This window comes from Crocodylus siamensis, chromosome 5, assembly GCF_052110815.1.
Source record: "Crocodylus siamensis isolate JL-2025a chromosome 5, ASM5211081v1, whole genome shotgun sequence".
Taxonomy (NCBI): Eukaryota; Metazoa; Chordata; order Crocodylia; family Crocodylidae; genus Crocodylus; species Crocodylus siamensis.
Window position 1 is genome coordinate 126,724,391 of NC_143399.1, and position 27,477 is coordinate 126,751,867.

The 27,477-nt window shown below is 42.6% G+C and overlaps 1 protein-coding gene across 16 annotated transcripts in view; it reads left to right on the plus strand.

The window, feature by feature from the left end:
* LRRFIP2 (LRR binding FLII interacting protein 2) overlaps positions 1-27,477 on the plus strand; it is an 84,787-nt gene that overhangs the window by 10,103 nt on the left and 47,207 nt on the right. For 9 of the 16 annotated variants that reach the window (XM_090050268.1, XM_090050271.1, XM_090050265.1 and 6 more), the window contains 6 exons: positions 7,746-7,896; positions 17,886-17,972; positions 19,705-19,755; positions 21,565-21,618; positions 23,435-23,503; positions 25,413-25,454. In XM_090050268.1, the coding sequence (XP_089906394.1) occupies positions 7,807-7,896; positions 17,886-17,972; positions 19,705-19,755; positions 21,565-21,618; positions 23,435-23,503; positions 25,413-25,454 (393 nt within the window). In that variant the 5' untranslated portion in view covers positions 7,746-7,806. The remainder of the gene's footprint in view (positions 1-7,745; positions 7,897-17,885; positions 17,973-19,704; positions 19,756-21,564; positions 21,619-23,434; positions 23,504-25,412; positions 25,455-27,477) is intronic. The other 7 variants (XM_090050279.1, XM_090050278.1, XM_090050281.1 and 4 more) reach the window with 4 other exon arrangements.

Below are 27,477 nucleotides of genomic sequence, written 5' to 3' on the forward strand. Positions count from 1 at the left end.
TAAACAGGAAGCACTGCCTGACGAGGTGCACTGGCACTCTCGGGGGGACATGCACCCCCTGTGTGTCACCACTGGCTGACCTGAAACTAATTGGTATTGTCAGTCGTCTTTTCACAAAAACTAAGCACAGTGTTTTCCAGCTTTGGTATTACTTTCCAATATATGTAAAACAGCAGCCATTTATTTCTTGCTCCATACATTTACAGATCGCTTATGGTTTGACTAGGCCTTGAGGGAGCAAAACCCACCTTGACTTTTCAACCTTTTAAAGGTAATGGTGTCCAAATTCTTTTGTAATCCCAGAAGAAGTTAGGGGTGGGCTATGCTCCTTGCCACCTATGTGCTGCACTGTGGCCGCATGCATGCACGGGGCATTTATTGGCCATGTTATCAGCCACGTGGGGCAAAAAAAGCCAAATTTTCGATACAGTCAATTTTCTTTATATTGGTGCTGATCTAACATTGCACCAATGTATCAGTGCACTTCTAAAAATAATCAAAACATGTTGTTTCATTATTCCTTCAGTCATTATAGTTATATGCACATCTCCTTATTCAAATGCAATGGCCCTTGTCCCAGTTCAGATGAATCTTTCTTGACCATGAATGAAAAGAAATGTATATGTGTAGGCTTACCAGTGCCTTGTACAGTAGCACACATGCTTTATTTTCTGTGCTGCAAATACTGCTCTTATTACCATCTAGGATCACATTGGCTTTTTACAGGGATATATCAGATTGGCAGCTCACTCATCCTGTAATCAGCTGGTATATGAAGGTTTTTTGTTTTGTTTCATTTTTTTTCAGTGATTAGCAACTCGAGAGCCCTCAGCAATAGTTACTGCATGCCCTCACAATTTCTACTATTCAAATTTCATCCTGTTTCTGTTATGTCAGTCCTTAATCCTCTAGTTCTTTCTATATGATATTTTAACGCTCTTTTTTTCATTGCTTATGCCACTGCACTTTGTCACCTGCAGATATCATCGGCATATTTGTTTCATAGTTTCTTAGCTGGTAGGATCAGAAGGGACCTGAGCAGATCATCAAATCTACTAGCTAGTAACTACCCTTCAATCTGATCAGTGGCGATGCATACGGAGTACACGTGCACCTCCTGACAGCAGCATTCCTGGCGGGGCCAGGCAAGAGTGCTGGTGCCAACCCCCTCTCCCCCCAAGAGTTCCCCTGCAGCTAATCCTGCTGACCTTTAAGTGCCAGTGGCATGCTGCTGCCGGTTGCGGGTCAGCGGGGTTGGCCGTGGGGAACATCCCTGCCCCGGTCTGCGGGATTGGCCACCGGGGGGGGCCCCCCCAGTTGCTGACTGTCCACGGGGGTGGTAAATGCCACCCCCCGACTCAGGAGGCACCAGTCACGCATGAATCTACTGGTGCTTTGAACATTTACATGTTCTAAAATTCTTCTAATCTCCATCTTCTCCAGGTTCACTAATAATGGGTTGTCAAGTAAGGGGTGAACATGGTATTTGTGTTTTACGCTTTCATGCAGAATAAGCTTTTTTTTTTTTTTTTTTTTTTTTTTTTTTTGAGAAAACCCTTGATATAAGAGAGAGACTTCCAGTTAGTAGAATAGGAAGAATTGTCTTGATGAGCTCTTCTTTCAGTAAAATGTGATATATTGTTAAAAGTTTCAAGTGTGCACTGTCCAACAGGTATGCATGGTCACTGTTTTGCCAACATATATCGGTCTATAAGGTTTTTCTTGAGAAAATTGTGCAACTGTTGCTTTTATAGTGTTGAAGGCTCTTTCATTGTGATGCATAACTTTTCCCAAGGTTTCACAAAAGAACTGGGGAGAATCAGTTTGGTTGTGCGAAGGAAATTAGCAAGTTAGCAAAATGCTCTGTGTGTGAGAGAAAGAGGAGGAGTCTAACTTCAATCTTCAAGCGGTTTTCAGTATGAATATTAAATGGAGCAGAAAATTAAAACTTGTTTGGGCTACCATAGGTAGGCCTACTATATCTGCTTGCATGTCAGTTTTACTCCTATGCCTTGTTTTAAAAGATTTGAAAATGGAATGCGGTTTTGTCAGTTAGCATAATACACAGTGACCCTGCCTACAATAAAAGTTGAGTATATGGTGATGATGTAGGTGCTCTGAATCCTCAGTGCAGCTGAATGTTAGAGAGGTGGTGGTTTTACCTTCTGTAGAATTTCTGTTGTTAAAGCAAATGCTATACACTACAATCTGTAATTTGTATGGTAGTTCAAGATGAAGTTTCTTCAGTAGTCTGCAGCTTTTAGAAAAGAAACATTTAAGTGATACTCTACCTTCTTCTGCCAGATTTATCATTTTTTTTAATTTTACCTGTGAAAAGTGATTTTATAATAGTTCTGACATTTAACTTAATTTTGTCCCAGCAGTTCTAATAAAAACCATTTAGTATAGGAGTCTACAGTTAAACACTAACAGTCATTACTCGATGTGTAAAGTTTCTTTTGTTCCAGAGGTAGACAAGGTTAGCAAGGTGAAAGACAAGGTTCTTTGGGTGAATCTGGTATCTTTTATTAGACCAACTAAAATAGCTGGAGAACAATTTTTAAGCAAGCTTTTGGGTTCAAAAACCCTTCATCAGACTAAGGAAGTTTCAGCAGTTGATGTGTGCTCTTTCTGGATGGAATGAAAAGAGTAAACTTTTGACCAAAATACCTGAATACACAGTAAATGTATTTGGATTTAAACTGTTTTTATTGTGCTCTCCAAAACTGGAATGCTGTTACCCCCTCTCTAGTGTCTGAACTTCTCAGTATCTTTAATTTATTCTCTTTAACATTAAATGTCACATTTATAAGTCCTGGGTTTTGTTTTTTTTTGAGTGGGGTGGGTATAGTAGTTGTTACAGCAAGGAAAAAAATACAAGAACCTATAATGCATTGTCTCATGCTAGAGCTATGAGACATGTAGTGAAATTGTCCAGTCACCTTTAAAACCTGGTTAAATTGTCAGTCTACAGTATCTTGTGGCAATACATTAATTGCATGTTGTGTGAAAAAGAACTTCCTTTTGTTATAAACCGGTTAGTTAACAATTTCAGGTGGGATAGGACTGTTATTGATTACGAAACACAGTAGGGGTGCAGTCTCCAAATTAGAATTTCCTGAGCCTCTGAATGCTGGATTTTTTTAAAGGAGCTTGGGAGATGGAACAGACAAGTCTGTATAAGCCAGTGGTCACCAACCAGTCAATTGCAGATCCTCTTGCAGTTGATCTGAGGCTGGGGAGACTGAGCGTGTATACACGTGTGCATGTGGCCCCTCCCCCCCTGCCAGCCCAGCAGGTCAGTCTGTAGGGGAGAGAAGGAGTGGGAGCCAGATCAAGGCCCCCATAGTAAGGGACAGAGTACGGCACAGGCAGGAGCAGGGGCTAAGGGGAGTGGGACTCTGACCGGGTCAGGTGGTGGGAAGATTGAGCCCAGGTGGCTCGTCCAAGGGCGTGGGGGACTTCTGTTAGTGTGCACAACCCGGCAGAGGCTGGGGGGAACATGCCCCCCCCCCCCCCCCCAACTGTGTGGATGGTGGAGGCACCTGCTGCTGACTGCTGGGCTTTGTGCCCTGAGCTCCGTTGCAGCTGCCCTGGGAGTAATGTGATGCCAGTTGCGTCCTGCTGCTGGGTGGGCAGGATGCAAGGCGCAGTCCAGTGGTGGGACACGCATGGCATCAGGCCATTCCCGGGGCAGTTACAGCGGAGCTTGGGGAGCAAAGCTCAGCATGTGGCTGCGTATGCCCTGTGCATAGTTTGGGGGAGCATGTGCTGTTCCCAAACGTTGGACAGCATAGGTGGCTACAGCAGGGGTGAGGAGGGGTGCACATGCAGTGGTGAGGGAGGGAGTGGGGTTGGGGCAGGTGCCACACAGCCAGGGTGGGGCGTAGGATGGAGTCATGAGCAGCCCGGGAGGGGTTGGGGGGAAGGAGAGTGGGGGCAGGTGCCCCTGGATCTGACTGTGGGGCAAAGCGGGCTACCACTGTGGGCTGGGACCAGGATGGCATTGGGCTCTTCCCTGTAGAGACATTGGGTTGGGCTGCACTCAGAGCAGGCAGTGGCGCTGGGAGCAGGGCTACCTGGGGTGTGGGGAGGCTGCAGCCACCCAAAAATTTGCTGTAGCTTCCCCAACCCCATCTTCCAGTGCCACTGCTGCCCACTCCAAGTGCAGTGCGGTCCAGCCCCTACCCTAGGAAGAGCCTGGCGCACCCTGAATTCAGCCTGCAGCGGCAGCCCACCCTTCCTGTATGCAGATCCTGGGCCCACAGCCCCCATGCCCTCCCCAGTGTTCATGCAGCGGCAGGCGCCCCCCAGACAAGCCACTTGCAACTCTGTCCTGTGTCCTGGCCTGGCTGTATGGGGCCTGTCCCTGCTCCAGCCCCACTCCCTCCCTTACCACTGTGGGGGGAGGGTGGGCTAGATTGAGGCCTCAGCGGTCAGGGAGAGAGTGGGGCACAGTCAGGAGTAGGGACTGAGGTAGGTGGGGCTACCCTGGGCCTCCGCTTGTCTCGTGGCCTGTGCCCTGCCTGTGCTCTGCTCCCTCCCTCACAGCTGGGGCCTTGATTCCCCCTCCATGGCCCTTTCCCCTTCCCCTGTTCCTTCCCCCATAGGCTTACCAGCTGTGGGGGTGCCCTCAAATAATTTTTTCACCCAGTGCCTCAATCTGCACCCCCGTCCCTCCCCACAGACTGATCTGGTGGGGGTGGGAGTGCCATGTGGTAGATCCTGGGTTGCTTTTTAATTCAAAAAGTGATCTCTTACTTAAAAAGGTTGGAGACTGCTGGTATAAGCACTCTTTCCCTTACCACAGAGGCAGACAAAATACAGCCTATGGGCTGGATCTGACTGCCAAGGGAATTTTGTCCAGCCCACAGCAGGTCTCTCAGCCTCACCTGGCTCAGTTGTGGGGGGCAGCCCAGGTTACATCCCTCTGCCACCAGGCACGCAGTGGGGTTGGGACGAATGGCAGCCCCACAGTGTTTGGCCTATGGAACTCTATGTGGCATGTTAATTCCATTTCCTATCGGTGGTACCTCCCTCCAGCTGCTGCTGGACCTGGCTTTGCTGCCTGGACCCCCTGGCCTGTCCAGCCCCACACCCACTGTTGGGAGTGGGGCCCATGCAGGCAGGACATGCGGCAGGACATGGTACCACATGTGGGCACAAAGCAATGTCCAGGAATGAGGTAGGCAGGCATGGCCAGGGTGACCCCTGGCCATGAGGTGGTGACAGTGGGGTTGGGACTTGGGATGGAGCCATGATCTGCTGCCTGCATGCCCCTGTGATAGGTGCTGGTGCCTCAGGCAGGGTGTGTAGGGAGTCACTGCACCAAGATCCTAGACCTAGCCCCACCGATCCTGCTTCCAGATGCAGCTCCCTGCCGGTCTCCATTGAGACCCTGGGATCACTGGGTGGGGACAGCATGGGGGCTGGGGCCAGGACAGAGTCCTTGTTGCGTGGGAAGCAGATTGTGGCTCTGCCTGGCCCCTTGCTGTCACAGTCCTGCTGTCCTGGAGTCTCCATGGAGACTGGCCAGGATCCATGTGGCAAGACAGATGGGATGGGACCAGGATATTGGGGTGGTGACAGTGCGGGGCCAGGGTCAGGGCAGAGCCATAATGCACCCCGTGTACACCCCTGCCTGCAGAACTAGCGCCTGTCTCGGGGGCCTGCAGGCAGCAGATCCTAGCTTTCTTCCAGGCCCCAACCCTGGGCTGTTACTTCCCTGTGATTCTGGCCTTGCCTGCCCATTTCACTCCCAAACACTGCTTCCCGTCCACCTGGGGTCCCATCTCAATAGATTTTGGTGATCTGTTCCATGTGGGGGTGGGGGTGCTGGCCCAGGCTGCCACAGCTCAGCAAAACTCCCAGTGTGGCCCATGGGCCCAAATAATTGCCCACCCCTGCCTTAGCATCTTTTATCTGCTATTAAGATGCAGGATACTGAGTTAGATGGACCTGTGGTTTGGCCCAGCATAACACTTTTTTTGTTTGTGTCTGTCTTTTGAGTGCAGATGGTATTGGTTGTGAGCTTTTATAGGGAAAATAGATGACATCCTACTTCTGTGGAAGTTCTGAAGAAACAGAGTAGCAGTTAGTAACTAATAAGACTGCACTGAGTTTCTAATATGTGCTCCAGAGCATACCTGCTATATCAAGTACTTAATTTACTCATTATGTTGAAAAAGCAAAAAAGAGGCAAAATGCACATATTCTTTTGTTTTCAAGTGTCTTGTCTTTAAATGGATGTGCTGAAGAAAGGAAGCAGGAGAAGAAGAACCAGTAGAAGTTCAGTGAAAGATTATTTCTGTCTTATGGGAGCTATTAGATTTAATTTGTCTGGGAATGTAAATAGAGGAAACTGGGATTTGTCATAAAAGAAGACCTGAATTTTATTAATTTTCCTGAACTTTAATGCGTCTTTGGAAAATACCCGGCTGTCTTTGGCTTAACAGAGAATAAAATGGTGTCACAATCTGTAAACAATTTTGGGGGTGGGGGGAACTTATTTTGGTTTGAGAAAAGATTGCTTTTCAGGCCTTTTAAACCATTTTAATTACTTGCTGAGAAGCCCCATCTTTTTTTAGCTGCTGGTAAAGTAACTTGCATTGTAAACAGGGTGCTTTCCCTATATTTTTGGGGCTCTTAATCACTTTTCACTCAACATAAGTATTCTTAATTAAATAGTATTTGGAGAGCAATTGGATATCTAGAAGTAGCACTTCTTTGGGAAATTTGAGGAGGAGAGGAGTTGTATGTTCTACTGCCTGGTGGCTTTGTAGGTAAAGGATTAGAATAATGTCCCCACTTTGCTTCTAATGGTTTCTGTAATTGGCAAGTGAATAGGGGTCTAGGATAGGGCAGATTTTATCTGTTTTGTAACTAGCATTTTTCTCCCTCCATTCTGCAAAAATGTACGTAGGTGGTGCAATTTATGGTTTGTTTTTTTCATTCAGCCTTCTATGTGTAGTAAACAGTGGATTACAATCCACTTAAAACCACCTGGTACTATGAAGGAAGCTGTTTCAACAGTGTTGTTGCCTATTCTCTCCATTTCTATTTTGGGATGGTCTTTCTTTAAATTAATAGCTTCAGCATTTGGATTTCTTGTTGCTCATAATTTTCTTTAGGAGCCACAGAATTATATGGAAGCTTACTTTTGAACGTCATTACTCTCCCCAGGGTAGATACTGGAAGGTGACAAACAAGATGCTATTTTTACTCTGCATCTTAGAAAAACTGTGTGCATTGGGTATCCTCAGATTTAGGAAACAATAAATCTAAGTCTGTGTTCAATCTATCACTCATTTTAAGTGGTACTTGGGTATAGAATGTGATCCAATACATTGAAGTATGAGTGCTTGAATAATTGTTAAAGCAAAAGGTGTTTGGGCATTTTCCTGACTCCTTTTCTGTGGCTTAGTCTTAAGGCTGTTATTGAAGGCTCACTACAAAAGCAGACTTGCTAAAGGGTATTTCAAGGTGAATAGGATCATTTAATTGTTTAATAAGTGGAATAGCGTCTGGCCGTAATGTCTTGACCTTATGGTTGTAGTATTTGTTAAAATGAAAGCCTTGATTCGTTAGCAATTGCAGTGACTTTATGAAATTTCTCTGTATTTCTTCCTGCAGAAGTAAAACTTCCAGAATAATACTCGTAGCAGCAGGCTTCTCAAGTACTGAGCATGCATAAGAATAAACTTGACTATATTTCTTTATGTGTTTCTTTTCTTTCTCCCTTCCAGATTAGAAACAGGAATTTTGTCCAGTTTCTTCTTGCAAAAGAAATAAAACTAGAGAATAAAAATGGGTACTCCTGGGTCAGGAAGGAAAAGAACTCCAGTAAAAGACAGATTTTCTGCAGAAGATGAAGCTTTAAGTCACATTGCCAGAGAGGTTTGTAAATCTATATTGTCTTATTATATGAAAATACAGGTGAAATGGTTTAACTTAGAATATAGCCATAAAAATTGTTTAATGCCTGTATAATAACTAGTTGTAGAACTTAGAGTTGATATAAAATGGGAGTGTGTGCATGCGCATGTGTACATTGCCTTTGTTAAATTCAATGGCAAACTAAAATACATCAGGCAACGTAACGTATTGATCTATACATGTATGTGCATGCGTGCACACACACACAAATTTGTGTTGTGTATGGAATATACATATTACTATTAATACATATTACTTTAGCTAATATATTTTAGCTTGCCATTAGATTTAATAATTTTGCTAGAAGTACTGATTTCCTATGCAGGAAAAAATTAAGTAGTTGGTTATGTATTTTGCATCATGCTAATGAACCTTAGCTCAAAAAAAATGAAAACTATAAATGACTGCTTTAAATCAAGAGTGTTTTGAAAAATTATTTATCTCAACCTGATTTAAAATACCATACTTTGGATTATCTGTATAGTTAGACACTGAATGTTAATTATGAGTAATTAGCCTGTGTTTATAAATGTTTTTATTTATAACTTCAATGGGAGGGTTAACAGTTGTTTCCGAAGTGAATTTAAAAATATATATTGGGTTTAAAGATTTTTCTGAACAGAGTAATTGGCTTCCAAATATCTAGGAGATTGGGAGAATGGATTTTTCCAGAGGTGAAGAATTTAAAGTCTGTACTTTTAACAGGGTATTAAGAGAGTATTTGGTCCTGCTAGGCATTGGGTATGGTGGAGAGGATAGGAGGTTAGTATTTATTAACTGGGAGTAGAGCTTTGTATAAAGATCTCTGAGCCATTTTGTAGTAAAAGTCATGGTGTGCATAGTACAGAAGAGAATGTATTTCTATGGGGGTGGCGGGGCATGGCAGTAAAATTCTGCACAGAGCTGCACCTTTGAGAGTTCTGTTAACTTGAGTGAGCTTTCAGAAGTAACCTGAAGTGAACATACAGGTTGTGTCAGCTTAATCATATTTTACAGAAAAAAGAAATGTAGCAGGGTTTCCCAAGTATTTTAAATATGGAATTACGAAAGAGTGGAGATGAAAACACTTTGCTTATAAAGGTTTTTAAACAAATGAACATTAAAAGAAAAAAAATACATTGGAGTAGCCGAAACATACATGGTACTTGGAGCCTTAGGAGCAGACAGTCCCCTCTGGGAGTACTGTATGAGGGAATTGGGTCAGTCTTTTTAGACCCAGCAAACAGATCCAGCATCTCTTTTCTGACAGCCTGGGCAGGGGTGCATACATGGGAATGAGATTCCCTCATTTTAAGGGTGACAAGGAACACATACCCCAGATTTTGACCACCCTTTCTGGATCAGAACATAGATCTCATAAATTTGTAACCTTCCTGCTTGCTTAACTTTGTAACCTACCTTAAAAAGTATGGAGGAATAAGGTAAGTATTAAGATTAGGAGATGCTAATGTATTATGATTAATTGCATTGTCATATCCAGGTCCACAAGATTGCTTCATTCATTATACAGCCTGAAAAAGGTTTAGGATTCAGTATTCATGTGTATTTCCAGGGATGGATCTGAGGGGGTGGGTGTGCAGTGATGTGGTTGTACTCCCCTTTCACGGTGCCAGATGTTCCATTTCCCTGTGCCTGGGTCCCTTGCAGTGTTGAGGCATGGCTGGGGCCCTGGGCTGGGTTGGGACACCTAGTGGGGACAGCAGGTGAGGAGGGGGGACCCATCTGTTGCTCTTCTGTTCCCAGATTTCAAGAGAAGTCTGGGGACTGCATGAGGGCCTGGAAGCTGGGGATCACCACCGACACTGCTGTCCCTAGCCCTGCCCAGAACTTTGCAGAGCTCCTCCCTGCATCTGAAGCCTCTGGGCCAGTGGGAAAATGCAGTGGAGAGTCAGGAGCAGGGACCTGTTCACTGCCACCAACCTGGCACCCAGTACACTTGATCTCTGCAGCCCTTGGCTGGAATGGAGCAGGAGTGGACCTGAGGCTTCCTCTGTTTCCAGGTCAGCTGGGGACAGCATTGGTAGCAGGCTTCCATGCTTCTGGTCCCTCTCCACACTCAGATGTCTCCTGTGATCTGGGAGCATGTGCTAGAAGGGAGGGACCCACTCGTCCAGTTGCTCTCTGTGTCAAGCACAACCCGCTGCTTACCAAAGCACTCAGCTGGAGCAGAGGAGGAACGGCCCTGGGGCTCCCCAACACCTGGGTCAACTGGAGACAGTGGGCAGGTCCACCATTCTTGCACCTGGAGGCAACTCCTGCTGGAAGGGGTGAGAGGGGGAATAGGAGAGGAGAGAAGGTGCTTGCATTGGGAAGGAAAAGGTGCCAAGAGCAGTGGGGGAAGGGGAAGTCTTACCTGCTTTAGGGACTCCAAAAAGTCCCTGGCAGTTGCTGCTGTGGCACAGTCTGCCCACACAGGGTGGGAAAGCAAGTGGGAAGGCTGCAGCTTCCCCTGTGGCGTGAGTGGCATCCCCCACACCCTGCCTTTTTGAATTCCTAGGTCTGCCCATGTACATATCAATACTTTTACAGCCAGGAGCAAAATCCTTTCATAATCCATCCTTCTGCAGCTAAATGGAAACTTGTGTGAAAAAGAGCAAAACACCCAGGCTTTATTTTCTTTGTTTTTGGAAATTCAGTTTGCCTACACTAGTCAAACATCCTAACTAATAAGTTACACTCCATGTTTTACATAATCCAGAATGCTGTGTTTGTAATAAGTTTTCTCTGTATCTAATTGAATATCATGTTAACTTAAACTATTCCTAGTAGCCTGGGCCCGAACTTTGTGCTCGGAGTTTGGTTAAGCAGTCCATTTTTTTTTTTTTTTTTTTTTTTTTTTGTATGGTGAAATGAGGCCTATTTAAAAAGAGATTGAAATACACATGATCTTGATAAAGTAGTATATTTTAAAAATCAAATTTTAAAGAACATTTTTTTTGTGCAAGTATTAACTAGAGACCTCTTACTTGGCACTCAGTTATCTACAGTAAAAATTTGTGTAATATGTAAACAGTCTGTGCTTTAAATTACGTGAGCAGTAGGTCAAAGAGAAGCAGAGGCATATTATATAACACTCATCGTATATTATCTAATCTACTTAAAGTATTTGAATATGGTTGCCTAACCTTTGTTCTTTTCTACAGACAGCCTTAGGTGACTTCCTGTATTCTTTAGACTGAGAGAGAGGATTCATGGACTAGATGTCCCAGCACAAATAGAGGCAACTTCCTCATTTTAGTTCAGAATCTCTGTTAGAATGCTGCAGCACTGAATTCTTACCATTTAACATTAAAAATCAATAATAAATCGAGGAATGTAAATCTTGTGTTAATGTGATCAGACTGCAGATTCCATCAGTTACTTAACTATTCTCCCCAGTGTTATTTGAAAAAACAGTGAATTGTTATGTATTATAGCCTTTAATATTTAATTCTATTCTTTCCCCATTGTTTTTTATTAAAGTCTTTTTGTGCAAATTACATTTAAGTCAGCTTCCCCATATTTCTGTCTGGGTTTTCTTTGTTTTTTGTGAGAGGCTACAATAGATTAAATATCGAAGGATCCAAAATTAGATGCTTCTGAAGATTTTTCTGAAAATTCAGACATCCAAAATGCAAGAAAATTAAATATAGTCTTTGTGAAAGAATCTAGGGGATCCAGTTTTTTTGACACTTCTAAATGAAAACCTGGTAAAAATGGGTTACTGTCTCATATTCAGGATTCTTCCAACTTCGTCATTAATAGTAAGTACAGTTATGTGTTTTGTTAAACTGCGAAGGACCGCCAGTGCATATTTAGTGTTCTAAATATAGAAGTGATAACACTCATCAGCTGTTTGATTCCATTCTGTTTCTCTTATGTGTGTAAATCTTTGTGTTTGCATACCACAGATGCTATCTTAACAAACAATTACATAGTAGCACCACAAATTAGTTTGGGAAGCGCTTAAGGTCTATAGATCCAACGTAGAGTCCATGTTATTCTATAGAGCAGAACTCTCAGGTGTTGATCCTTTGGTTCAGCCAAAAACGGAAAAGATTTCTAATGACTTTTTAAAGCAACATTTATCTCTGTCTAATTGTTTGATGGGGTGGGGGGGCTCATATGTTCCAAAACCAGGGTGATATAGGTAAACCCTTTAGCTCAGTTAAGAACTGTAAACTATTGTACAAAGAATAGCTCTTTTACACCTATCTGGTAGCCTAACAAGTGAATTTTGGAAGCCTGTCCTCTGTCAAATAAACCTTTGTTTGGGCAACTAAGTAATGTGTACGTTCTTCTCCAGAAATATGACCTGAGAAGTATACTCCAAGTCACAGACCCAATATTTCCCCTATAATTTAAAACAAGACAAATTTAAGAACTTAAGAGGATAGCATGTAGATACACTACTTCACTTTATCTTTTTATATCATCATACACTATGTTTTTGGGTTTTTTTGTGTAAACTGGTAGAATGGATAATCTTACCATAAGCTTATAGCAAAACTCTTTGCCTTTTAGCAAAAATTATCATGTTATACATATTTTGTATTGCTCATTTTATTATACTGTTTTGGCAAAAGCTATAAATAAGCTACTACTACTGCAAATTGAGAAGTAACTGCCTGGATTATAAGACTTCTTGTAGTACAGAAATTCCCTCACCTTTTATCCTGGTTTCATTAAATGCACAGAAAGGTTAATAACTTGTAGTACAGAAATTCCCTCACCTTTTATCCTGGTTTCATTAAATGCACAGAAAGGTTAATACTGGCAGTATAAACTGGGTGCTAATACAGGCAGCCTCAGCTTTCCGCTCTTAATTGGTTCCAGAAAAACTGAGCATTAACCAGAACTGCACTAAGCGAAATCCATTTCCCCATAAGAATTAATGTAAATAGAGATAATTAGTTACTGTCACTTCTTGCTGCAGCTTCTTACCACTGTCGCCTCTTCCCACCCCTCTGTCTGCCTGCCGGCCTCTTTGGTCCCACGTGCTAACCCACATGTGCCAGCCCTGTGCTTCTGCTGCTCCATCCTAGGCCCCCGCCAGCCCCATGTACCAGCTCCACGCTTCTACCACTCCACCCTGGATCCCCACCAGCCCTGGCCCCAGGCACTAGCGGGGCCCCACTCATGCCCCCGCCTGCCTGCTTCCACTCACTGCTGCTTGCTGTTGCCGCTTCTCCCCACCCCTGCTGTCCACCAGTTGCTGTGGCACTGTGTGCCAGCCCAGGCCCCCGCTCCTGCTGTCCTGCCCTAAGCCCCTGCTGGCCCTGACTTCAGCACCATTGCAGGCTCTGTGCTCATTCCTGCCCGTCCATTTGCTGCCACTCACCACTTCTCAATGCCTCTGCTGCTTCTCTGAGCACTATAACGAAACTGGCTCAGCACTAAGCGAAATCGGGTATTAATTTTAAATGAGCAGTATAGCGAAATAGTACTAAGTGAAACTGCGTTAAGTGGGGGTTGCCAGTAATTTGAGTATGCAAAGTGTATGAAATAGATTCAGTAAGAACTAAGCAGAATTAGGGCATGCCATTGTTTGTGGCGTAATGTTTGTCATTTTATATAGTCTTTATTTTGGATTCTTGAATTAGTGAAGTTCACTGAAATTGGTGAGTTCAGTGAACTAAATGGTGTTTTATGGGTCGTGTTTACTTTCTCAGTTTCTAGTGAAAAAGTTATGAAGCATGTTGTGAAGGTAAAATTGTATGTGGCCTGATCAGATACTACTGCCTAAAGTTTTTGCGCTTGTTTAAGGACCCATGTCTGTTGAAAAAGGGAATCCATATAGATGATCTTCTTGATGAAATGCAGTAGCTAATTTTCATACATAGAGACATCTGTACCTTGGAGATTCGGTCTCTAACTGATTACCTTGGAACTATTACTAAGATTCTGGTACAGGGAGTTGAATATAGAACATCTGCCATAATAGATGACTTCATAAAAGACAATGAGATGTGAAACATTCTCTTAATATCTGGAAGATCCTGACATCAGGTACAGGTGGAGCTTAGTGAGGAGACATAATGGAGAAAAGTAGTCTTCAACCAGATGGCAAAAGAGAACCCTAACAGCTCAGTATCTCGTTTATGATTCCTTTTTTTAGCTCCTGGTTTTCATATCTTCCACTAATACACTTGTTTATTAATTAATCCAAGATGACCCTGAATTTAAGACACCCCCTTCCCCCTGATTCTTGGATTCTAGACATGGAAAATTAAAATAAATATATAATTTAATAACACAATATTTAATAAAAAAAAAGTTCTGTATTAGATTGAGTATAGATGTACTATCTACATAGTTTCAAATGGTATTTTTCACACCTGCCTCATTGGCATATACCAATGGTTGTCAGCTGGGGGAATGCATATGCCTAGGGTACTTAAAAAGGTTGTAGGGGCATGGGAAGGCTCCCATTGCTGCGAGCACCCAGACAGAGTCCCAGGGCGGGGCATATGCCATCCCAATCTGTGTGTGGGGTGGAGTCGGATGTCACTGCCCCTGGCATATGCTATCAACATAACACTGGCCACCAAATGATAACTACTAGTATTTTAATGTCCCATTATGTTTGTAGTTGAGTACTGATTGTACTGTTTTTTTAGAATAACATTTTCTTATTAAGTAAATATTTAAGTTGCAGGAGGGAGAGACGATCAATATGAAAATAAAATAAAAATAATACTGTAGATTAAATAAATCGTACTGAAGTTCATCATGGTCTTGAAAGGAACCTTTTTTTTTGTTATCATTTAATGTTTTTAACTAAGCATTACATTTTGAAATGTAGAAGAACTTACTGCTTCTTACCACTACAAATCCTGGCCATTTCGTAATTATCTTGGAAGCACTAACTACTTATATTGTACTTCTGATAAGTAATTACTTGCTTATTTAAAGCAAAATAGTTTGCTTACTATTCAGTCATGTATGAACGAAGGGGTTTTTTTTGTTTTGTGGGAGATGGAAGAAGGGAGTTCAGCACCTAGTTTTGTGAAGAGACTAATTCTGATAATTCATGAAACTTTGGATAAATTAGAAGTATGTGTACTCCACTTACACATGTTGAATAACTACTTAATTCACTTAACTGTATAAAATGTATATAAAGTTGTTCTCAATGTTTTTTGTCTATTACTTTCAATAAACAACTGTTATCTCCCTATCGGTGACAGCATAACAGCTTAAGTACATAGGAATTCTTCAGTCCTGCTCTCTAATTTGTGACACATTCATATGCCCTTTTACTGCATAACTGGTGAAATTAACTAGTAGTTTTCAATTTTTAGGCTTTTGAGTCAGTCTGGAACTGATGAGGTCAGTGTTTTTAAACCTTGTTAGACTTAAAGCATCCTTTGTTAGACTCAAGGCACCCCTGAAAATGCACAGCACGTGGGGGAGGGTCTCCGCCGCATAGCCGCACCGTTGGCACCTCTTGTCCTGGTGGCCAAAGCGCACGGCCCCGTTCAGAGGCAGGCAGTTGAGGCGGGCGCGGCGGAGGAAGTGCCAGTCCGTGAAGCACATGAAGCTCCCACTGGGCATGAAGTGGTTGCTAGTGTCCCACTTCGAGGTGATGTCGAAGACCTTGCCCTGGTCGGGTTTGGCCCTCAGGTTGCCAGCGTACTTGTTGCGGACGGTGTCCTTCAGGAACCTCTCCAGGAAGGTCCTCGTGCAGGGCGTCACAGTGATGCGGTCGGCGTGCGGGGCTGGGCTCAGGTAGACTCCCAGCTCCCGGCGCTCCTCGGTCCAGGTCCAGGCGCAGCTGATGTGGCTCCCGAGGCAGTGCGTGGCGTTGCGGGCTCGGCTCCACAGCGAGGCAAAGTCCCTGCCGTCCCGGCTGAACTCGCCCTCCAGCAAGCCACTGAGGAAGGTGGCCAAGTCTTGTCCGGTGGGCTGCCACCCGATCCTCTTGCGGGCGGTCTCCCCCAGGACGCTGGCGGCGATGGTACTTACCGTGGCGCCCAGGCAGGTGAGGAGGTGGAAGGCGTGGGTGACCACCGCGATGTCGCAGAGGTCTCCCATGCGGGGCACGTTGGTGCCTCCCTGCCAGTAGGGGATGTGTAGGACCTCGTTGCTGGCCCGCAGTGGCAGGTGCAGCCACTTCTTGAGCAGCCGCCGGATCTCAGTGTCCGCCTTCTTGAGGGGGGTCTTGGGACCGCCGAGCCCCTCAAGACGAACATGACACGGGGGATGAGGAAGGTGTTCACCGCATCGATCTTCTGCCAGGGGGCCAGCAGGGACGAGTTCAGCTTGTGGGCGTCCTGCACGATCCGGGCGATGGTCTCCTCTGGCGTCTGCCTGGCCCGGTGGCCGGTGGGCATCCCCAGGTGGCAGTAGGCCTCGCCGTTGCGTAGGTGCCTCATCGCCTGGCCCTGGACCGTGAGGGTGGGGTCCAGGACGCGGCTCTTCTGCCTGCCGTCAGTGTGCAGGGAGGCACACCTGGCGACGTTAAAGCGCAGGCCCATCCATCTGGCCGCCTCGGACGTCACTTCCAGCATCTGCTGCAGCTGGGCGGCGTCGGGGGCCAGGAGGACCAGGTCATCAGTGTAGGCCAGGACGCTCAGCTTCTGACTGTACAGGTCGAGCCCGCCGGGGCCGCGCGCCACGGCTCGAAGGAGCGGTTCCATGGCCAGATTGAAGATGATGGGGCTGAGGGCCCAGCCCTGCCTCACCCCCAACTGGATGAGGATCTCCGCGGTCTTTCCATTGGTGGCGCGGACGGTCGTGGTGCATCCGAGGTAGAGCTCTCGCACCGAGTCAGCAGTGCTGTCTGGTAAGCCCAGCTTGCGATGGGTGCCGAAGATGTGGCGGTGGGGCACGGAGCCGAAGGCGTTGGAGATGAAAAATACCACCTCTTAGTTTTCACTCATTTCTTGACTATGGAAGAATATTAGAGTAGTTTTTCTTTTGCAAAGAACTCAAAGATTGTCACAAGTCAAAATGTTTTTGAGACTGGATTCTTATTTGAAATCTCAGAGTTTATTGTGTGTATGTGTAGGTGTTCTCATACCTAGTACTGCATGGCACCATTAAAAGGATGCTAAGGCATGCCAGGTTACCATGGAACCCTGGTTGAGAATCATTGCGCTAAGTCCTTTCAGATTCAAGCTTGCTATTAGAAATTTACGGCTCTTGAGAAATAAGGTAATAAGCCTTAGTGAGGTGTGAAAAAACTTAGTTTTTTCTGTATTTAATGAGCATTTTCAACATTGAATTCAGGTAAGATAATATTCTGGGTAAGAACTTGGCTTTTTTTTTTTAATCCTAAGGTTATGCATTTAAATGGAGAATATGGTATCATTAAGTGTCTTAATAAAGAATCAATCTTTCCCTTAAAATTAGGTAAGCTGCAGTCTGTTGGAAATAGGCTGGGTAATAAAATAGGGGAGCTGGGAGGTTAATTTAGGAATACAGCATGGATGCTAAAGATACGACTATGCTCTAAGGCTTAGTATGCATGACCAACTTTTGCCAGTATAGCTATCTGTCTGTGCAGATGTGAAAATATCAAGCGCTAGATGATACAGCTATGTTGGCTGCAGCTCTCTTGGCAGACAGTAATAACTGGTGTACTGTCAGAAGGGAGGCAACATCCTTGTAGACAAGCTTTACAATTGTCTTCAAGTATTAAGTGTATTTCGTGATTTTTCATTGTAGACTGAGTGCCTTTGCCCCCAAATTATTCCCTGTCCTCGCTTTTCCCCCCCTCCCCTCTTACAGCTAGGGGAAAAAATTCCAATACTTACTCATTTTTGTGATTTTTTTTTTTTTTTTTGTTCATGCCATTGCAGCTGTTGCTTGTGGTCAGACTGATTCTTTGAATATTTAGCAAGTATGTACTTGAATCTGGATCTCTTTCTGTGAAAAAATAGTTGAATTGGGTATGAAACCATTTTTATTTAGAAAATGTATTTTGAAAGCTGCCATTAACTTAATGACCTAAAATTTCCTTATAGGCAGAAGCAAGGCTTGCAGCCAAACGAGCAGCTCGAGCAGAAGCAAGAGATATACGTATGAGGGAACTGGAGAGACAACAAAAAGAGGTAACGTACGTCGTGATGCTTTATTATAATATTACACTAAAAATTTAGTTTCCTTTTAATTATATTTATTTACTTAAATAAACTATTTCTGGTTTTTTTTCACCATGTGCAGCCATTTTCCTCATAGCGCAGCTATTGCTGTTTTTTTTTCCTGGAGTATATTTTAGGTATCACTGGGTACATCTCCCCATGCATTTTACTGCACAGTAAAGCTTTGTCCTCTATTCACGCATGACACTTATGTAGGTGTAGACTACTGTACTGTACCATTGGGTGGATAGTCCTGTCAGATGCAAATACTATTTGATAGTGTAGTAAATTAGTATAATTAAATGCATTTGCAAACAGTGATGTGAATACAAATTGTACCCGGTCAGCCCAGGCAGCAGGGGACCATACTCCTCCCTGCTGCCAAGCCACATGGCTGAGCTTCAGGAACCTCATGGCAAGGGCAGCTTCTCCACTGCACAACACAGTGACCCAGAGCCTGGGGCTCACCCCCACCTGGAGGCTGCTGCCAGTCCAGGGTGGGAGCTCTGATCTAAACTGCTCCACTTGGGCTCAGTTTGTGCTGACCTGGGCACACATGTAGATGCTGCACCCAGGAGTAGTTTACTGCGCAGCAATTTGCTGCATCCAGCAATGAATAACTTGCTACATCCATATCTACATCCACATATATGTAGATGTTTGTTTATATTTAAATTGTGAATTAAAAACTCCATTACTAATAAAGAATGCTACAGTCAAAAGATCAGTTATTCAGATAGGGTTGTAGCACTGTGTATTTAACTTATCATCACAAAGCACACCTCTTCTAATTGATATATTTTCTCACTTGATATGGGAATGCATTTGGAATGGTTATATCTAATATCTTGAGTGAATTTAATACATACAACATTACACAAAAATAGAATAACCAGACTGACTTAAATATTACCTTTTGAAAATGGCTGTGGTCCTTTTATTTTATTTAGGCTTTCTGGAAGCACGTAATAAATAGTGTGTTAGTAACATAGAAAAGTCCAACCTTAATTTTTTGCATGGACAAATATGCTATATTTAATGCTTTCAGTAAAGGAACATTTTAATCATGAAATACAGCCTTTTTTTCAAAGGATGAATTAAAATGAAGTACTATTCGTGCCTCCAAATCAACTGATATTTGTTTACAAGTATGGCTTCTTTCTCTGCTGTTTCTGTTGGAGGAATGTACACAAGCTTGGAGAATATTTAACCCAAGGTTAATGGTTGAAATATAAAACTGACAGAACTCAGAACTGTCAGATGCACAGAGAAACTGAACCTAAATACAAATTAGAGGTGAAAGTAATACATATGACAGATAGTTACTTGTAACAATATTAAAAAGAAATAAAGGAAAATCTATCATCTCTTTGCTTAAACAGTCTGTTTTGAACACTAAGGAGTTAATTTTTTTTGATAGTGTCTTAATTTCAGTATGAAATTTTTAAAAAATGTTAATGGATCTTATAAAAACCGTAATTCTCTTATTAATATTGGCCAGTATGCTGTGGTGGTACGAAGTCAAATTAAAAATCAAGATGACAGTTTTTTATATTTAGCTTTTATTTTTGTAGTTGTTCTATTCCTGTTTCTCTTCCTGTTCAGTATGTTACTGAGTGATGAACTTAAACTGTGCAGGATGCTTACCTGTTTTACATATTGTGAAATGCATCAAATTTTCTGTGTTCTCTGTATTTTGTAGCTTTCTCATCGCTCTTATGATAAAAAATGGGGGCATATCCAAAAATGGATGGTAGGCCAGGACTGCCTGTTGTGCGTGCTGTTTACACGTGACTGAAGAACTAACACAAGTTTGGATAGAATAATTTACTAATGGTTTGTGAATTGTACTGCTGCAGCTGTTTCTCGGGTTGCCTGTGAGACCTTTAGAGTTCCTTTGACTGGAGACCAATTGCAGTGGTCTGAGACTAGAGATTGGTGATTCAGGCAAGCCCCTGCTGTGCTGTAACTTTGTCCCCAGACAGCACCCAGGACAGGGCTGCCTTGAAGTTGGTCCCTACAGAACTCCCTCACAGCTCCCCATTGGGTGGTCTGTCAGGGAGCCATCTGCTCTCCCTGCCTGCCTTTGGATATCAGAGCACGGTGGGAAAGTGGGGTCGCTCAGACCTGACCACGCATTAAATTTATCTTTGAAACATGCAGAGGTTGCTGTTTGAAACAGCAAATATTTTGTCTTATGTTTTTGGTGAATTGGCATTTTTTAAGCATGCCAGACATCACAAGTGTGGCCAGTTGCCTTTTGTAGTGCTAAAACAGCTGATATGGTAGGACATCACAGTGTTTTAACACTATGGATTCACATTTGAAATCTTTAAATTCATCTTGAAAATCATGTGTTTGCACACCTAACAGTGCTAATACTGCATGGCACCCTGCAGCTTCTTTATCTCATCACTGTTGGGTGATGTGGCGTTCTGGGTTGAGAAGCGCTCATCTAGGCCTTTACTGTGACATAATGTCTGATTCTGAAGGCATTTTTTAGATTTTTTTCACAGATGAGAGACTGGAGTAGGGAAGACACTTTAAAGTTTTTGTTGTTGTTGTTTTTTGTTATGGGAATTATAGATTTAGTGTGAAGTTTTATTTGGAAGGCTAAAATTTAAGAAATTGTTTCAAAATATGTTTCCTGTGAGGTAGTGAACTTGAGTGACACCTTTTTATTGGACCAACTATATACTTGGGATAAAATTAGACAGGCTTTTGAATACAAAAGATTTTTCATCAAGTTCTTTCCTGCAACATTTTTTGCTGGGATGGTTCTTAGCAGTTTAAGGAATAGTATGACTTATTTTAAATTTAAGCATTTTTTATATTTTTCTGTGAGGTTCCTCCCTTTCCCCCTGTCCTTTAGTTGAAGAAAGTATATGCAGGGTTTGCAAATGAGCCATTCTATGAGGAACTTTGGGCACATATACACGTGCAGTGAGGCTGCTCTGATGTGCTATAATTACAGCACATTAGAGCAGACTCAATTGCGATAATTACTGCTCTTTGTTTCTATAACAGAGAAGGAAGAATGAGCCTGAAAACTGTAGAAGTAAAAATTTTTTTTCAGTATCTACAACTGCTTTTAGTGGGTTAGGAGCTTTCCGTATGTAAAATGCATAACTATGTAGAATAATTACACTTTAACTTTCTACTGCTGGTAATAATCATTACCATTAGCTAAAATACAAAAAATCTTTTATAAGAACTAAAGCAACTTTTTAATTCAGTTTTTTTTGGTCATTTTGCTAGAATTTTTCTAGTGTCTAATTCTAAGATTTCTTATGTCTTGAATTTTTAACTAATGAGAGTTATGTATATTCTTCTATATTTATTTCTAGATCAATTGTACTTTTAATGTTATGAAGTGGTAGACACCAGACAACTAACTTCCACACTTCCGTGTGTCTTGAATGGATTTGCTTGCTTCAGGTTTTTTTCCCTCATTGCCCAGATACATCTTTGAGTAGACAGTATAACTGCATGTTGCTGTCTTTGCTTGCTTTTCACTTTCTCATCATTTTCATTAAATAATTATATATTTCTTCTTTCTTAGGAAGATTCAGAAAGGGCCAGGTATTCTCACCGGCCCAGTCAGCGTTCATATCTGGTTTGTGCTAACCTGTTGTTTTTTCCTCTTATCTTACCTTTTTGTCTTTATCTTTAATATTTCATTTTTTAATTTGATTTCATTCTGTTAGGAAGTGTATGACGTAGTATCTTTCCAAAACATTGGCAGTCATAGAGTTAGTTCTTGGGTTCAGTGTAGTATCAAAGTTCATACAGGCAGTCAAAATACCAAAGTAGATGCTGTGTTTTTGTACAAAAAAAGGCTGAATCTAAATTTGTTTTTAATGGAGAAGCTAGTGTTTTCAATATAATACTAATGGTTACTTGTGTAATTTAATTGGGTAATTGTAATTGTAGAAAATAACAATTAAATGAAAGCTTCCTGACCAGTGATTTAAATCATGATTTAAATCAAACCTATGGTGGAGTCCTCTGATCAGGCTAAAATTGGCAGGAGCTGGCTTGGGCTGTAGTCCTTCTCAGACTCCACTGCAAACCTCTTAACCCCTGCCCCCCCCCACCTCTGCCCTACCACAGTCTTGTAAACAGAGGCACTCAGGATAGTTCCATATGTGTGGCTCTGGGTGCTTACGCAAATTACATTTTTTTGATAAGGTCCCTGAAAGCGCACTACAGCAATGATGTAACACATAGTCGCAGCTGCAGGGTGCTTTTAAAATGGCTTATCGTATGAAAAATTAACCCTTGTTAAATCAGCTATTAGCTGAAGGCTTTCCAGACCAAAATGCCTTGGGGAACTTCTGCTCAGGTTCCCTGCAAGGGTTAATTTCCACCTGTGGGCAATTTCCACCTCCATCCCATGCGCTTTTGCAGGGTTGGGCTGGTGCTTGTGCTGGTGAGCACCAGCCTCACCCTCTCCTTGGCTCAGCTCCAGCTGTGGCAGAGCCAAGTAGACAGCTGCGTGCTGCTGCTGTCAAGAGGCTCGGGCAGGGGGTGAGGGAAGGTGAGGGGTGAGACTGGGGAGAGGGGCGGTTTGGCAGCCTCCTGTGAGGTTGCTGGAGTGCTCCCTCCTGCTGGCTGGGGCAGGTTCAGGCAGGCTAGAGCCCCCCTCAACTGCTGAATGCCTGTTGGGTTCAGTGGCATTCTGACTCATGGAACTAAATGTCTGTAGGCACCCTCTGTTTCCAGGAGGAGCATGGGTGAGGGTGGTACAGGAAAGGGTACAGTTGAAGCCAACTTCTGCCTGCTTTAGGCTGATTAGAAGGCCTTAATAGAGGAGGTGGAGGTGCAAGTGCATGTGGCACAGCCCTTTCTGGACTAGCAGTACAGCAGGTGCAAAGGGCAGTTTTTATCTGGAGAAGGCAGCACCAGTTGTGGCTCTCAACTGGAGGGTACTGCCACATTCAAAAAAGTGGTGGAAAGTTGCCCTGGCTCTTAAGATGGATGCTGAAAGTCCTTTTAAAAAGGGGAAGATTTCAGAATGGCAGCAGCTGGTACGTTCTAATTGTTATGTGTCAATGAGTTGAGAGCAATTCAAATACAGCAAAAAGGCTCCAAGTTTAACACTTCTTCATCCAGTGTTAGACTTGGAGGTTTTTTGCTGCTTTTGAATTGTTCTCAGCTAATTCATATATAATAATTAGAATGTACCAGCTGCTGCCATTTTTAAACATTTTCCTTTTGAAAGGGCTCCAAGTATCTTGTGTCCACAGCCACATGATAGCAAGTGAGGTGGTTGCTAACTGCTCTTTTTCGTGTATACCCGTGTCTTTGTTATACTGTCATTCTGGTGCCTGAATATAACTTCTTATACTTCTTGGTTTATGTTCAGTGTATATATTCCAATGTAGTGTACATATTTGTGATTCATAATCTTTTACAATTTTATTCTTAAGACCTCTTCTTTGGATGCCACTGGGTCAAACAGAAGCAGAACAAGTACTTCCCGAAGGAGAGATCATGGGGTGTGTAACCTAGAGATGAGCATATGCTAGTTTGTTTGTGTGATTTTTTTTTTTTTTTTTTTTTTTTACATTTTGTCTCCTTAATCAAAAGCTGTGATTGCAAATAGAATACTTTTGTTTATTGGAGGATAATATTTAGTGTATCATGATCATAGAACTTGCATAGTATAGTAGCGCAGGATTTTCCATGGATATGATCTGGTCCATGGCTTCAGCCAAATGCTCTGGATCAAGCCCACTGCTTGGGCCCTGGGCCTGCTGCTTAGCTCAGGCCCCATGCCTGCCAGATTTGGTCTACTGCCAAGGCCTCCTCCACATGTGTATCAAATTGGGCCCATTTGCCAGAGCCATTTCATCTAGCTGGTTGGCTTAGCAATGGCTCTTCCCAGAGCTATTTCATTTGATGGTTTGGGAATAGTGGCAACATTAATTGCCACTGATCCCCCTACTGCCAAGTTTATGGATGTGCAGAGAGCCCCATGGATCAGAGGTTAAGCATGATTGCTAAGAAATCTGGTATTCAAGAGTTTTGGTTTGGATCAGGAAGTAAATTGGGTGTGCTGTTGTGGGGAAAAGTCATGTTTGAAAATGTCCATTTCCAAACCTCCCCCTCAAAACAAAAATAAGTTGTTGTTGAAAACCATTTCAGTTTGCAGTCATTGATACGAATGTTGGCAGGAGACTTTTTTCCTCCCACCGAGTATCACTAAATTTATCTGTAAGCCAGGCTGAAATATAAAAGACTTTTACCTCTTAACTGAGTTTTCTGGAATACTTTTTTTCCTAGTGTATATGATTTGCCTGCATATGTTTTATATGAGTATTTAAATACTTCATGAAGTTGTTGGTTTCTTTAATACATTTTGAGCTGAATGTAAAGGTATGAACACTGTTTTCTGGGTTGGATTTTGTTTCCTTCTTCTGGAAGGAATATTTGCCTATCCAGGTCTCGCTTACATACACAGATTACAGTTGTGTAATTACCACTAAATTTGCTTGAAACCCAATTTAAATTGGTGGAAAGGTCTATGAAGAGGCACTTTTATCATTTACGTCAGCTTAATTTGTAAGTGTATTGATGCAAACTAAACCATGTAAACCAGATTTAAATCAAATTGAGATTGTACACACATAGTTTTTCACCAGTTAAACAATACCTATTTAAGATTTAAAATCTTTTAGCTAAACTAATATAAGTTAAAGGAAGATCCAGACCTTAAGCTTCAGAAGAAGAATATTTGGGAAAGTCTAATTAAGTAGAAAGAAGAAAAGAAGTTCTCTTTCAGCAATCAATGTCTTGCTGAAAAAGACTGCCAGCTTAGGCCTCCAGTTGTGCTCATTAGCAGAGTGGATAAACAGGTTCTGGAACAAATTTCCTTTCTGCTTTACATTTCAGAAAAGGTAGTCTTAAACTGATATCACACTGCTCAGCAGATCTGCTGCCCATGAAAAATAACAATCTCTATCTGTTTTATTTGCAAAAACAGTAATTTTGTCATTAGCTTTAACTCCTACTAGCGTTGGGGAACCAACAGCAAATAGAAGAGGGACTTGGATGCTGTTACAGTTGTTACATTGCCAACAGATAGACGACATCTATTATGAAAAATGTTTTATGCGGCAAGAGCTCTATTGCTGCTATAAATCAGCACTTATAAGAAAATCGGTTGTATTAATTAAGTGATATCAGTCTAAATGAAAAGTCTGTTCACCCCACATCCCCCAAAACCTTTATAGAGGCTGCATACCATTCCTTACCAGGTAAACTTTGTTGTATTTATTAGACTGATTTTTTTTTTTATTCGTTTCTTTGGCTTCTATATAAATATTAAAATAGCTTAGAATTTTTGTATTTTGATTTCTTGTTGTTGATTCTCATTGATTTCTATCTTTGTTTACTGTACATTAGTATGAAGGCATGAAAGATCGATCTACAAGTTACTCTCTCTCAGTATGTAGTAGCATGCCTGCATGAAGATTACTTTTATTCTTTTTTTAAAAGATGCGATTAAACTGACTTTGGACATTCAAAAATTAGATCGCTAACTTGATTTTACCTTCTTGTGTTTCCAGAGTTATTTGTACTCACAGTCTAACTCTAGGAAAAATATATGTGCAATTTTATAAAAACCAAAAGAAAACAAAGAAAAACCTCCCAATGCAGTTAAATATAAAATATAAAAACTGTATTTCTGTTTTCTTACATGCAACACACATCCCCAAAATAAAACACGCACCTTGTTTTTTTGTAAGGTAGAACATAGATTTATTTTCCCCCTACCTCCCAGGGTCAGGGCCTGTTGTCTGACAGTGTCCAGGAATTGTGTCCCCAGGAGATGGTTTAGATGAGGCAACTGGCATCAGGAACTTCCATGTGCCAGCTGCCTCTAGACCATCTCCTGGAGGCCACACTTCCTGAACACTGTGTTTCTGGGAGGACTTACTCTGTCATGCAGGGTTAAGGCTCCAAATCCTTGCAAGAGCAATAGCAAGACTGTTAATTCTTACTGTAAGTAGTTCTTTTTATAAATTCCTGTAAATTAAGAGTTGTTTTCACATCATAAGCCTCATCAAGATACTACCAGCAGCTGCTCACTCGCTGCTTCAGGCGCAATCTATGGTACTCAGCCAACAGCTGACAACTCTGCCACCTTGGCAGCTGCATGGCATGCATGGTGTCTCCACGTGCGCTTCTTCTGTAGCAAAGAAAACATCTTCCCCTCTTAAAACATGTACCCAAAATTTGGGGGACTGACTTTTGGGGGGAAAATTGCAGGTTGTATGCGAGACAGTACAGTACTAACAACTTCCCTGATCTTATAAATTTTCAAGTAGACAGTACTCTGCTCACAGTGGCTGCTTCTGGGGTTATTAAAACAGTAAAGTTATTTGGGAGCTTATCTATACAAGGGCTCTAGAAATTGCTTGCTTCAGAATTGTTTGTAATGGTGAGGAATTTGTGTAATCACAGGTAGATGTAGAGAGGCAAATAGATATGTTTTGTTTTGATTAAATGATCATATTTCATAAATAAAATAGGAGGTAAACAGTCTTGTCCCTTCTTCCTCAGGAGAGGTCTAACCACAGAGAATCACTGAGAGTCTGCTGTGTAGGAAACAAGGAAATATAATTAGTCTGTTTAGAGAAAGTGCACACCTTGCATGATATAGAGCAGAAAGGGGCAATTATTTGGCTTTTGGGCCACTTCGAGACTGGGTGAGCTGTTGGGAGTGGGGGAGGTGTTGCTGACCCAGACCAGTATGGAGCCAGGGTTGGGGGAGGAAGTGCATCCCCCTGGCTGAGTGCGCTCTGCTTGTGTGGGTCCTGGCCAGTCTCCATGGAGACCCTGCCTGGCCACTCTGTCCAGCACCTCTGGCAGTAGCGTGGGCAGACCTTATTTCTTACACAGCAGACTCTCAAGCAGTGGGGCCAGGTCCAACAGCAGTGGCGAAAGGAGCTGCTGCCAGAAAGCGGAGTCTGGCCACTGCACTGCCCCTATGCCACTGTGTGCCCAGGGACAGTGGGACCAGCCACAAGCCCCATGGCCTGGGCTGTCTCTTGCGCCTGGGCCAGGTAGGGCTGGATAAACTAACTCCCTTGGCATATTTGCCCCCTGATATAGGGCCTAGCTCTGTCAGGAGTTGCAGTTTTTTGCTACAAAGAGTTGTAACTAGTGTTGTATCCAACCCAAATAACTTCCTACCTGCCATACTTACAAAAATCATAAATGATTGTTGAGAAGCTCTGTTGTTTGGGAATGACTCCTCCCAAGAAGGATTTCTTCCACTCCTTGGTGTATAGCCTGACTGCTTAGGCAATGCACTGTATATAAGAGGTGGCTTTAGATAGTTTATGCTTTGATTTAGGATCTCTTTAGATTTTTTAAAACTGTTTTTTAGTTTTCAAAGCCACTAGGACTAGAAATTTTTATTTAAATATTTAATGTAATAGTCTTCAGAAGCTTAAGTGGCTAT